The sequence below is a fragment of the Aegilops tauschii genome, chromosome 5, assembly GCF_002575655.3.
Source record: "Aegilops tauschii subsp. strangulata cultivar AL8/78 chromosome 5, Aet v6.0, whole genome shotgun sequence".
NCBI classification, from domain to species: domain Eukaryota; kingdom Viridiplantae; phylum Streptophyta; class Magnoliopsida; order Poales; family Poaceae; genus Aegilops; species Aegilops tauschii.
The window spans coordinates 51,754,789-51,767,347 of NC_053039.3; the positions used below are offsets into that span (position 1 = coordinate 51,754,789).

At 45.4% G+C, this 12,559-nt stretch overlaps 1 protein-coding gene across 1 annotated transcript; it reads right to left on the reverse strand.

Moving 5' to 3' along the window:
• Positions 1 to 2,350: 2,350 nt before the first annotated feature.
• Positions 2,351 to 9,115, reverse strand: LOC109761664 (meiosis-specific protein PAIR3-like). Its single transcript, XM_020320487.4, has 11 exons — positions 8,945 to 9,115; positions 8,138 to 8,215; positions 6,382 to 8,028; positions 6,117 to 6,264; positions 5,066 to 5,209; positions 4,927 to 4,990; positions 4,698 to 4,847; positions 4,506 to 4,564; positions 3,495 to 3,629; positions 2,900 to 2,991; positions 2,351 to 2,820 (listed from the first exon to the last, which is right to left on the reverse strand). The coding sequence occupies exons 2-11, from the start codon at positions 8,168 to 8,170 to the stop codon at positions 2,752 to 2,754; spliced, it is 2,541 nt and encodes an 846-aa protein (XP_020176076.1). The 5' UTR covers positions 8,171 to 8,215; positions 8,945 to 9,115; the 3' UTR covers positions 2,351 to 2,751.
• Between the last annotated feature and the right edge of the window lie 3,444 nt (positions 9,116 to 12,559).

Genomic DNA, 12,559 nt, shown 5'->3' on the forward strand with positions numbered 1-12,559 from the left:
CGATCTGGCCACTGGCCAGCACACTGCTGGTCGGTGTCAGCCGTGCACCCGTGCCCGTGCTCGGTTGGCCGGCGTCGTATCTGTGGACGTGTCATCGGCTCGACGGTGGGTGCCGGAAGGTCGGAGGGGCTTGGGCCTTCAGATCCGGCACGGTTTGTAATCGTTAACGGAGGTGCATGACGACAGCCATGTCCTTAACGCCTGTGTAATTTGTTGGCGCGTACGAGGGCGGCAAAGGTAGTTGCGGCAGGAGGTGATGTTGTCTCATGCAGATTAGCCATCGCTGCCACTTGTGAGGACGGAGCGGTAACATCGGAGCGTCCCAAAATGGGGATCTTGGTTGTGCTTCCTCCCTTATCTAAGTCTACGTCGTGTTGTGCCTGTTAGAATCATGGAAAGTGGAGGAGATATGATGACTTCGATTGGGTGATGCTTCTCGAGTACCCGGTCTTGAGCTCCAGGGTGAAAATCGTATGTGAGACCCTAGCTGGTTATACTACCTCCATTCCTAAATATAAGACCTTGTAGAGATTCTACTATGAACTAGATTCGGATGTATATGGACATATTTTAGAGAGTAGATTCACTCATTTTGCTTCGTATGTAGTCCATAGTGAAATCTCTAAGAGGTCTTATATTTAGGAACGGGTCGAGTACTTGACAATGGTGGCGTTTTTGCGTCGTTACCTTGTTGAAGGTATTGCTCGGAGTTTGGTTGACTTGATCTCCAGGGTGAAAACCCACGATCTGACTTTCAATGGTCGGATCAGGTGACGGTGACGCTTGTGCATCGTTCCATTCGTGTAGGCGTTGCTTTTGGAGAGCCTGTCTCGTAGTCCTTGTGTTGTCAAAAGATAGTTGGTGTCATTGGTCGTTGTTGTATATCGCCGATCGATGTTTCGATCGCTTCGGCTTTTTCTTTTTTTCTCTTCTCACCTTGGCATAGCTTTGGTTTTATATAACTTAGCTCTTTGCCATCGTGATCCTTGTGTGCGTGTGTGATAGTGTCGATTGTGTACATCCTAATTATACAGAGGCCGGGTGTGCTTATTGTGATTGTATCCCTCGATGATATATCATGAATCCATAAAACGCCCTTTATCGAAAAAAGTAGATCATGAATTGAATTTTATTTGTCCAGGTACTCTTCATTACGTGACTATGCTGCAAACTGAATTTACTCACTGTCCATCGATATATACCTTTAAATTCCGAACCAAAGTTAATTTCATCTTCACACAAATTGACCATGCATTCACACCAGTTTGCAGCGATTACCAGTTTTATTCAGAGCGCCCGTAGAAGTAGGTACACGAGACGATATTTTTACTGTAACTTGTACAGATACGTAGAAAGAGTCATGCATGCATATAGTAAGGCCGCGCGCCGTTCAGTTACACATGTCGATCGACATCGACTGATCCTTGCATTGTGTTGGGGAGATGGGGTCCGCGCACGGGTGTACGTAGTACTTAGGGTTGGTCACCCGCCGTCGCCGGTGGTCCATCTCTACTACAGCCGTAAATTTTGCTGCACCTACGGCCGTAGGGTTGACCAGACGATGGGCAGTTCGTTCCGCACGTAGGATGGGTAGGGTCGAGATCACCAGTGCCTGGACGGGAAACCAAACCATGGACGTACGTTATTCAGCAGGTCAATTCCAGAAATGGCGGCGAAATGAAGGAACACACTGTCGACTGACCTACGGCGGCTCCAAGGCAGACGGAGCTGTTCATGATGACCGCGGCGACGACGACCAAGAGAGCGATCTGCAGGAGCGCCGCGGGACGGCGGGCGTCGGACGACATGCTGATGATTCGAGCGAGGCTTTGAGATCTGTACGTTCTGCTGTGATGCTTGTTGGTCGAAGAAGGCCCGTGCGTATTTATAGACCGTCCCTCTGGCCGAGAGAGAGAGAGACAAAGAGCAGCATATCTTGGTACCACCAAATTTCTACCGTTAGTCAAGGCTGGTGATCAGTGGTGGCAGTGCACGACCACCAGCAAAATAGACATGCACTCGATGGACGACGACCGGCGAGACTCGTCTTGCATGCCGCGCAGCAAGAGAAGATTCTCTTGTCCATTTTTCTCCGGTTAGTCAACAAGGCCCCACGTCGCTCTTTCTCTGTCCGGCCTATGCTTTACTTGTAGAGCCATCAATATCTCTCATTGTAATTCTGCTATCTGCAAAGGGCAAGGTAGGTAGGTAGGTTCCCATTTTGCATGTACTGTTATCTGCCACAGCTTGTGTACAGACGTACATGATCATACATTGCCTCTAATTTCTTCTCATCCAAATCTCATCTCAAAGAAAAGGGGGCATTGGCAAGCATAAAGAATCGAAGATGCCACCAGAAGAGTACACTTGATTTAACCATCACTTTTTCGTTCACGTGACAGCAAACTCAACTTAAGCATTTGCAATTTTGTACTAGATCATTACATTACTCGAGCCATGACACAATTCATGGAAGAAATGCGTCATAGATTAAGACACTGGTGGGAACTTGCCCGGATGGTATGTTAGCGAGTCACTGGCTCAAAGTGGTAAAGATCGTAAAAGGATGCTATGCTCCTACTAGGCATAGTTCAAACTCAACTGTAAGCAAATGAACCCTATATGCGTTCTGGCGCCATCCTTCTATACCCTTTGTGAAATGGAGCCGTAGACCTGTCTGTGATGTGGCACCCTACTGGTTTTGCCTTAGCTATTTATCTACTTGTGTTTGTGTAGAGCAGGTGAGCTTGATCAGTCTGCAGTTTCGGTGATGAGCTCCTTGAGTACCTGTTTTAGGCCATTCATCTTCTTCTGGGCTCTCTGCAAAACATTTCCACAGAAAAGGTTAGCATTTGATCAATATGGCATCCCTGGGGTTTAGGAATGATGTTTGCCTTACCTTCTGAACCTCCGAGATGTTGATTTCGGCGTCCTTGAGCTGAGAATCAACTGTTCTCTCGGCATGTTGGAGGAGCTTCTTGTGTGATGCTTCTGTTGGTGCAATCATAAAACACCATGGTTAAGTTGTAATTCAGGTGGCAAACGGTTAGAAAAACAGAGCATTTAAACAGAATTTCTTCAAGTGGCTGTATGATGATTCATTCCATTTGCCTCTTAACAATGATAACAGTGAGCTAAAACTATAGTTACTTCACTGGTGACTATTTCTTCTAATCATGTGCCAATGGAGATTGGACAATCATTCTTTTTCAATTAGAAAACATCTGATTTAACCACATTATTCAGCAACAAACTTCAAACTTCAAACCTCCCGATCTTGGAACCTTATGTTCCTGGATCAGTTATATGACATAAAGTTTGCAATCTGTAATCAAAGTGCTCCAATGGTGATACTTCATAAGGCTCCATTTTGACAAAGGTTAACATGATTCCACATTTTGGGGAGTTCATGCAGTATCAGTTTGTAATAAATAGCCCAGCGAGTAAATATTTCATTTCCATTTCGCAAGTGTAAGGTTTCAAGTTAAACTTACTTTGCTTGTCAGCTATTCCCTTAAGTTCTGCATGATAGGCTTCAAATTTCTTGAGAGAGTTCGTGCAACCAAGCAACTGCTGATTAACCTCCTCCTTAAACTTCTCATGAAGAACCCTTAACTGTTCTTGTTGCTCTAAAACCAGAAGACATAGGACCAGGTTATATCATTTGAGTATCTAACGTTTATTCAAGAGAAACAACAGAAGACATGCAAGAAAACAAGGTAAAGTATAAGGATTCCCAAAGGAATCTTGCGACAAGTGTGCCTTGCTAACCAAACAGGCGACTAACCTGGTCAAACCTACCTAACTTGTGGTGTGGCATGGTTACCATACCAACCAAACAGGCTCTAAGCCTAAATATATGCATACACAGTAAAAAGTCCAAAGGGTAGAAGATACTCCAAAGATGTTTTGGATACTTCAATATGGACTAAATACGGACTGAAATGAGTGAACAAACACACTAAAATCCGTCTATACACACCCAAATCAGAAAAAAGTTAGAACATCTTATAATAGTGAACGGAGGGACTAGTAAATAAGAAATAACCACTATACTGGATAACTGCAGGCAGATTCAAAGAAATGGTACATTAAATTTTCTCAAATTAATCTTTCATGGCACTGATTTTATGCTTCAGTATTGAGATGATTTAAGTGATTCAAGAACAAAATCAACCTATTTAAGCTTAGTTTTTTTTGGGATCTTTTATATGCATTCAACATTCATATTATTATGTTTTTTTTTAGTTTAGATATGCCAGACCTACATAACATACAGGAATCGGATCATGACTAACTTTATATGTCTATATATTCTACAACTTACTGAAGTATAAGATTATGTAAATTGCTCAAGCTGAATAATCCAAATGGCTGAAGTATGAGTGGCACTATGGATACTGCTTTCTGGACGGATTCTGACTAATGGGTCTAATCTTCACACTCATGATTCACAATAATAGACCACAAAATTAATTTCTGCAGTAACATAATATAGGTTGTACCTTCAAATGTTGATTCTAGTCGCTTTCTTTTAGATTTTCCTGCATTGACCAGCTTATCCCTGAAAGTACAGTTGAATGCGTCAAAAATAGCTGCACCTCTAATATATGTGATACTTCTATAACAAGCCTATATATACAGCTAGGTCTATATGCAGATAAGATGTTTCTTGGTAGCACCGGCAAAGATCTTACACATCATCCTGCATCTGCACCTCAACTCCCTCAAGGTGCTGGCGTATTATCTCCCCAGTACCTGCCAGTATCTCAGAACTTTTGTTTCTTGTTTCAGACTTGATCTTGGTTTGAAACCTTCCCAGCACCACCAGTAACTGATCAAAAGCCCTGGTTACAATCCAGAAACAAAATTGGATCAACCAACAATATCGGATATGTATTTCTTTACACAATCTACAAAACGGACCTGGTTAGGTAGTCATCTGGGCATTGCACTGGTTCTTTGTCTGACATTATAGTTTCTTGTGTTCCTGAATGAATTAGTAATGACATATCAGTTATGAACTGCAACCGTTAGTTGAACGTAAGAAGGTAATCAACTTTACCTGAAATGGCAAAAGGAATAGGCGAAGGTAAGCGCCGTCTTTTGCCTCTTTTACCATCTTTCAGATGTGATTTCCTATCCAGATTTTCTGGAGGAGATTTATCAGGGCTGTCTACATCTGAAAGCCATTTGCGAGATTTATATCCTACACATGAAGAACCAGTTATAGATAAGTAACACTTCACAGGTAAACAATTTTTGGATAAATATATGACATAGTGTAATTTATACATCTCCAACAGCATGTGGGAAAAGCTTGGCTCACTTTATTAATTTTCCAGAACTAAAGTGTCAAAATATTAAACTTAAAACACTTAGCAAAAAACAATAATGAAACGCATTTAAAGTAGCATGAATGCACATGACAGAATATGCCACATGTTGCTTCTATTCCATTTGAATGGCTTGCATGAGCAAGCACTTCATACAATAGTTAAAGAGTGAGTGGATCATGTTTTGGAGAGCCTTAACCTTAAAGCCACAGTAGGACTATTGGATGCTCTGCCACTGATAGTGATTGATCAATGATTGCTATGAAAAAATTGTGGAAATAGAGCTGATGCAATAAAAGTAGGACTATCAGACATAATTAGAAAAAAAAAAAAAACATGCCTAGGCTCTAGGCGATAGTAAAACACACCTAGTGCTTAATGTGTGCATAATTACGCTTTGGTTAGCAAAGCGCAAGCATGTGGCAAAATGTGCAATTAACACTTAGCATTTTTTTTAACTTTGCTATTGGATGCTCTGACTCCCAATGTTTAACTTTTTTTCAGGAAAAGGACAGGAGCTCTGCCAATAATGTTTAACTGGTAATAGATACCTAGAGAAAGTCAATTTATATGTGCAAATACATAAAGAAGAATGTGTTCTAGAAGAGTATTATCCTCGTGCAGAACAGATGGGGTAGTACTCTGTAAACTAACACTGTCACCTTCGGTTCTATAAATGTAGCACTAAATCTTAAAGGGACCAAACATACTCTAGAAAACTATTGATTTGCATGTCAAAGTATTAATGTGCATTGAAAGTTGCAAAGTCAGTATTCTGACCTTTCCCAAAGCTTGGAATAGAAGTTTGAGCCATTTCATCTTCAGTTGGCGCAATGGGTGAAAGATTTGGTTGCTTTTTGCTCTCTCTTTCTTCTGGGGAATTAGGAGATTCACTGTTAGGTAACTCGTGGGTTTTATCCATCTGGTCCTGGATATCAACAGTACATGAATGAGTGACAAACAGATAGAGTTAGTCTGATACATGAGTATAGACAAAACAAATTTACTATGGCTGGGAAATGATTTATAGATTTGGAAAGCCTACCAATGGCTCAGACCCTGGATCAGAAGCATAGGAACTTGATCTTGACCTGTTCACACTTTTTGGATACTTGGGGCTGTATGTATCATCATGTAGCATTTTACTTCTATGGTGGTAGCCATTTACATTAGTTGCAAAAGTAGGACTTACAAAGTCATCTCGCATGTCTCCAAATCTGTTTGCCAATGGACTGCCAAACTTCTCTCCAAGTTTACCATTTATCTGGGGACTTGCCTTATTGTCCCATGGGTACATTTTCGGTTCAGGTGATGGACTAGCAGCACCAGATGGCGGCAACTTAAAATTATTTCCTGCTGCTTTACATGCCTGAGGGCTTCTGTCTGAAGCTTTGCTCAGATTAGCATTCTCCTTGTGGTGCAGCAATGAACAATAATTTTCCTTGCTCTTTGATGAAATATTCTGAGAAGAGAGCTTATCTTCACCTTTATTCAGTGTCGTGGGCAGCAACTTTTCTGAAGACTGCATCTTCTGAGGCCCAACTTTAGCCATTCCATTCAGCCGTTTCTCCCTAGTAGGGCTTCTAGAACAGCTCTCAGCAGTTTTTCCAGTTCGGGACAAAGAAGAAAAGGAGGTGGTTTTCTCTCCCTTATTCTCTGATGATGGTGCATTTCTAGAAGATAGCTGCCCTTCCCTATCATCCAGTGTGATCTTGTCAGAAATCATGCTAGAACAATTGACCTTCTTAAGCTCTACTTTAGCCTTCCTATTTGAGCTTCTAAGATTTCTCAAGCATCCAGAGTTACCGTTTGCAGATTTGCCCGCGGTTTTGGGTGTGCATTTCTCATCAAAAACAAACACATTGTCCAGTGTTTTCTGCTTGGGTGCAGAACATTTAGTAGACAATGGTTTCTTTGCACTCTGGCTCTTATCCTGCTTCTTGGAGGCTGCTGGTGCTTTCTTGCGACCCAAGGTGCGAGTAACAGGCCTTATTTCAACTACTTGTGGAGTATCAGAATCTGACTCAATTGGATCAGAGGATGGTTTACTCTTTGCATAGGTAGCTGTTTGACAGTTCAGCAGATCAGGTGTCTTGATATTATCAGGAAAAGGTGACGTGTAAACCTTCTTGTTCCCTGAAGATGGTCCATTGGCGGTTAAACTTTTAGGTTGGTCAGGTGTCCCAATGTCTTCAGGGTTTGGTGAAGCAACAGCCTGCTTGGTTTGTGATGTACCAAGGATCCCCCAGAGCTTCATCCTGAGAACTTCGCTGTTGGGTTTGGTTTTATCTGCAGATTCCACTTGGCGCTTTCCTTGTGAACTTAAGAAGGGTGTATTTTGCGATTGGTCAAGCTGGCTGTCTTGTTCTTTTCTTGTTCCAAAGGAAAAGGTTCCGGTTTGCCCAGGCGCATGGTCATCGGGTTGTGATAGAGAACCCTTAACAGGGGCGGCTTCAGGTGCCTCTGTAGCAGATCCGCCATGGTTTGCAGCTTCTTGTGAGACCCGGAGTGAAGCATTATAACCTTTCGGGGGTCTAGATCTTCCATCAGTTCCCTGAGATGGGTTCCTCTCGAATGCAGGGGCAGTAGCGGCATCTCTGCTTCCTGTCATAGGGATGCCAATTGATACCTTAGGAAATTTACCAGATGGATACTGGCTGCTGGCCAAACTCCAGTAATCACTTGATGCAGCCTAGACACATCATAATGCATGAGTTGTTAAATACTGCTGTGAAAGAACAACTAAACCCAAAACAGGAGGCACATCCTACAATTTATCACGGGAAGTTGGTGTTACTCACTTTCTGGATATTCGGCAGCTTAATTTCCGTCATTGCAGCTTCTGGGATAATAATAGACCAAATTAACTGAAGTTGAAGCTGATAAACAGGAGAACAAGAGAATTAGGTAAGGTTCCAGCAATGTAAAGCATCTTTTAGGGTCAAATTTAGCTCCACAGATGTGTAAATAAATACAATATGAGACTATAAGCCATGCCTGAGACCAAATTTAGAAATGAACAGTACCACAGAAGACAGAACTGTGCAAAATATTCCCGTCAACTGTAACTTACTCCAGGGTCTGAATTGCTATGCAGTACTGAAATGGGTCAAATCGAACAGGCTGCTGAGAGTAAGAGCATACCAACCAGATCCACTTAGCCTACTCGGAGAAATACCAGGACCAGTCCCTTATAAGCATATCGAATTAATAAAAAGACCAAAATTAACAGGTGCGACTGTATCACCGAGCACCGGACTAAACGCGGTCTCAGCATTCAGAGATCGTCTTCCAGAAGCAATACAGCTTAGGTCAAATAACTTGACTCGGGGAAAGAAATACTAACAAATTTGTAGGAATTGCGGCAGCTAACCGCGTGTACAAAAGCATTCCAGCAGTAAGATCCATGGAGGATCAGGTGTTTGATAGCGACCAATCGGAACCGAGCAAACCACGGCGAAATCAGACGACGTGAGCGAAAGGAAATGGCAACAACAAGCGCGCAATCGAGGTGAAATTAGAACATGCAGATTAGGAAATCCACGGGCGGGCACCTAATTCCAGCCCATAAACCCTAAAGCCTCGCGTGCGGCGGCGGCGAGGTATACCAGGGGCGGCGGCCAGGTGGACCAGGGGCGGCGGCGAGGTAGACCAGGGGCGGCGACCGGCGGCGGGGATGGCCTAGGATTCGGCCGCCATGGTCGCCAGAGAGGTCGCGAGCGAGAGAGAGAGGGGTGAGGGGGTGGCGGATTGGGTGGGGAAAATTTGGGGGAGGGGGTTCGTGGGGCGAATTTTCTGAGGGCATCCAAGACGGCGGGGATTTTGAAATTTTGGGGAACTGGTCACACAAGCCATTGCGTCATGGCCCGCGTGTCAGTCAAAGGAGCGCGAGAGACGTTCGAGTCGTCACGGAGGACCGCCATGGCCTCACCACCAAGAGCAAAGCTGTCAGCCTCTTATTAAACGGCACTTATACCATAACTTTTTTATTTTTGCTCCGCTAAAAAAAGTTCCCCGCTCAAATTTTAAATTTATTTTCCTATATATAAAAAGTTCACACAATTTTGAATATCGATAGCCCAATATTGCATTAACATGGATATTGCTTCTATAGAGGATGGTGAAGTGCCCGCCTTCATGAGTTGCCTCGTCGGCGGAGAGAGCCCCATGGCCCTTCGTCCCGCGGTGCCTTGCCATGGGGGCTACTCGATGGCGCTTCGATCTGCCCGGACAGCTCGGACCCCGGCGACCCGGCTGGGCAGTCTATGACGGGTGGACCGCGTGAATGTGCTGGGGAGGCCACCGTCACTGGGCTGCGTCGGGCGCGCCCTCACGCGGCCTTTCTCGCGACGTTGCATGTGGGAGAGACCGGCTCGGTGGTGAATGATACGTGGACCGCGGGGCGTGCCCGGGGCCACCATCGTGTCGGTGGCATGCCGGGGAGGGGCCCTCTCTAGGCGATGCAAGCCTTCTGATCTGCCCGGACGGCCCGCACCAAGGCGACCCGGGGCCACTATCATTGGGAGGCTTCGAGTGCCCGCGATGGTCTAGTCGGACCCGCCTATCAGCTCCTTCGCCCGGCGTCGGGCTGGTTCGATCGCTCTAGCCGGGGGTGCGTCGCGGTCGTAGCGCCGGCTCATGTGTGATATAAGAGGCGATGTGGAGAATGGAATTTGGGGCAAGACGATGGGACTGGAGGCCATAGAAATAAAGAAGACCTAGGAGAAAAGGGTGGATTAGAAATCCCAGACCTCGAGGGAGATGCGAGACAAAAGCCACGCGCTCGTCGGCGCGGGGCTCCAGCACCTTGACGGCAGAGCGGCCTGATGACCCTCTAGAGAGCAGCAAGTGGCACCGGACGGCCTGAGACACCAGAAGATACCCCAGGTCCTGGACTCAACGATGTCCCCCACGGTAACGGTGGAAGGGAACCATTGCCCCTTCTTGCTCTCTGCCTTCTCCTGCATCGCCGGCAGCCACCTGACTTCCTGTCATAGCCTTCGGGTCGCCCTTGGAGGCCTTCGCCGTGGCACCATGGGTTCCCTTTCCAGCCATCGCTCGAGGTGGGAGGAGAAAAAAAAAGAGGGGGGACTAGAAGCTTTTGGAGATCCAGTTCTTCATGGGTTGGAGCTTGAAGAGGGGAGCAGGAGCGAGATGAGTGCATGAGGCTTTATTCATTTTTGCCATACCATTTTTATGGACTGGTAGAAACAACGAAGGGCGCACTGTGTGGCAGTAATTTTGCGAGTTTCCCATATGATGTGCATTACGTACGCTCGCGAATCGAGGGGTTTGCTGATAATGCCGCTGCAAATCCGGAGCACTATCCCTTTTATTGATTAGATGTGCCAATAGTGGCGGCCTTGAGCCGCACTAACACGCCATAATTGAAGGAAGTATGCCCTAGAGGCAATAATAAAGTTGTTATTTATATTTCCTTATATCATGATAAATGTTTATTATTCATGCTAGAATTGTATTAACCGGAAACTTGATACATGTGTGAATACATAGACAAAACAAAGTGTCCCTAGTATGCCTCTACTTGACTAGCTCGTTAATCAAAGATGGTTAAGTTTCCTGACCATAGACATGTGTTGTCATTTGATGAACGGGATCACATCATTAGAGAATAATGTGATGGACAAGACCCATCTATTAGCTTAGCATAATGATCGTTTAGTTTTATTGCTATTGCTTTCTTCATGACTTATACATGTTCCTCTGACTATGAGATTATGCAACTCCCGAATACTGGAGGAACACCTTGTGTGCTATCAAACGTCACAACGTAACTAGGTGATTATACAAATTCTCTACAGGTGTCTCCGATGGTGTTTGTTGAGTTGGCATAGATCGAGATTAGGATTTGTCACTCCGAGTATCGGAGAGGTATCTCTGGGCCCTCTCGGTAATGCACATCACTATAAGCCTTGCAAGCAATGTGACTAATGAGTTAGTTACGGGACGATGCATTACGGAACGAGTAAAGAGACTTGCCGGTAACGATATTGAACTTGGTATGAGGGTACCGACGATCGAATCTCGATCAAGTAACATACCGATGACAAAGGGAACAACGTATGTTGTTATGCGGTTTGACCGATAAAGATCTTCGTAGAATATGTAGGAGCCAATATGAGCATCCAGGTTTCGCTATTGGTTATCGACCAGAGATGTGTCTCGGTCATGTCTACATAGTTCTCGAACCCGTAGGGTCCGCACGCTTAACGTTCGATGATGATTTGTATTATGAGTTATGTGATTTGATGACCGAAGTTTGTTCGGAGTACCGGATGAGATCACGTACATGACGAGGAGTCTCGAAATGGTCGAGAGGTAAAGATTCATATATTGGAAGGCTATATTCGGACATCGGAATGGTTCCAAGTGATTCGGGTATTTTTCGGAGTACCGGAAAGTTACAGGAATTCGTCGGGGGAAGTATTGGGCCTTAATGGGCTTTAGTGGAAAGGAGAGAAGGGCCACAAGGGGAGGCAGCGCGCCCCCCCATGGGCTGGTCCGAATTGGACTAGGAGGGGGCGGCGCCCCCCTCTTTCCTTCTCCCCTCTTCCTCCTTCCCTCCTTCTCCTAGTTGGAATAGGAAAGAGGAGGGGAATCCTACTTGGACTAGGGAGTCCTAGTAGGATTCCCCACACCTGGCGCGCCCCCCTTGGGCCGGCCACCTCTTCCCTCCCCTCCTTTATATACGTGGCCAGGGGGCACCCCAACAACACATCAAAGTTTCTCTTAGCCGTGTGCGGTGCCCCCTCCACAGTTACACACCTCGGTCATATCGTTGTAGTGCTTAGGCGAAGCCCTGCGCCGGTAACTTCATCATCACGGTCGCCACGTCGTCGTGCTGACAGAATTCTCCCTCCGCCTCAACTGGATCAAGAGTACGAGGGATGTCATCGAGCTGAACGTGTGCTGAACATGGAGGTGCCGTACGTTCGGTGCTAGGATCGGTCGGATCGTGAAGACGTGCGACTACATCAACCGCCTTGATATAACGCTTCCTCTTTCGGTCTACGAGGGTACATGGACACACTCTCCCTGCTCGTTGCTATGCTTCTCCTACATAGATCTTGCGTGATCGTAGGAAAATTTTGAAATACTACGTTCCCCAACAATAATAACATCTAAGAAGGCCGTGCGATCCTATAGTGCGAAGTGGGGCGCTTCGGGTTTTGTCAAAGTTATCAGAACCCGACTGAATCGGC

Excerpts from the sequence above, each read along its gene's own strand:
- LOC109761664 (XM_020320487.4), bottom strand. The coding sequence starts at position 8,170 with ATGACGGAAATTAAGCTGCCGAATATCCAGAAA. Across the intron at positions 6,265-6,381 it reads ATCCAGGGTCTGAGCCATTG|GACCAGATGGATAAAACCCA; the intron begins GTAGGCTTTCCA and ends GTTGATATCCAG. Across the intron at positions 4,848-4,926 it reads CCAGATGACTACCTAACCAG|GGCTTTTGATCAGTTACTGG; the intron begins GTCCGTTTTGTA and ends GATTGTAACCAG.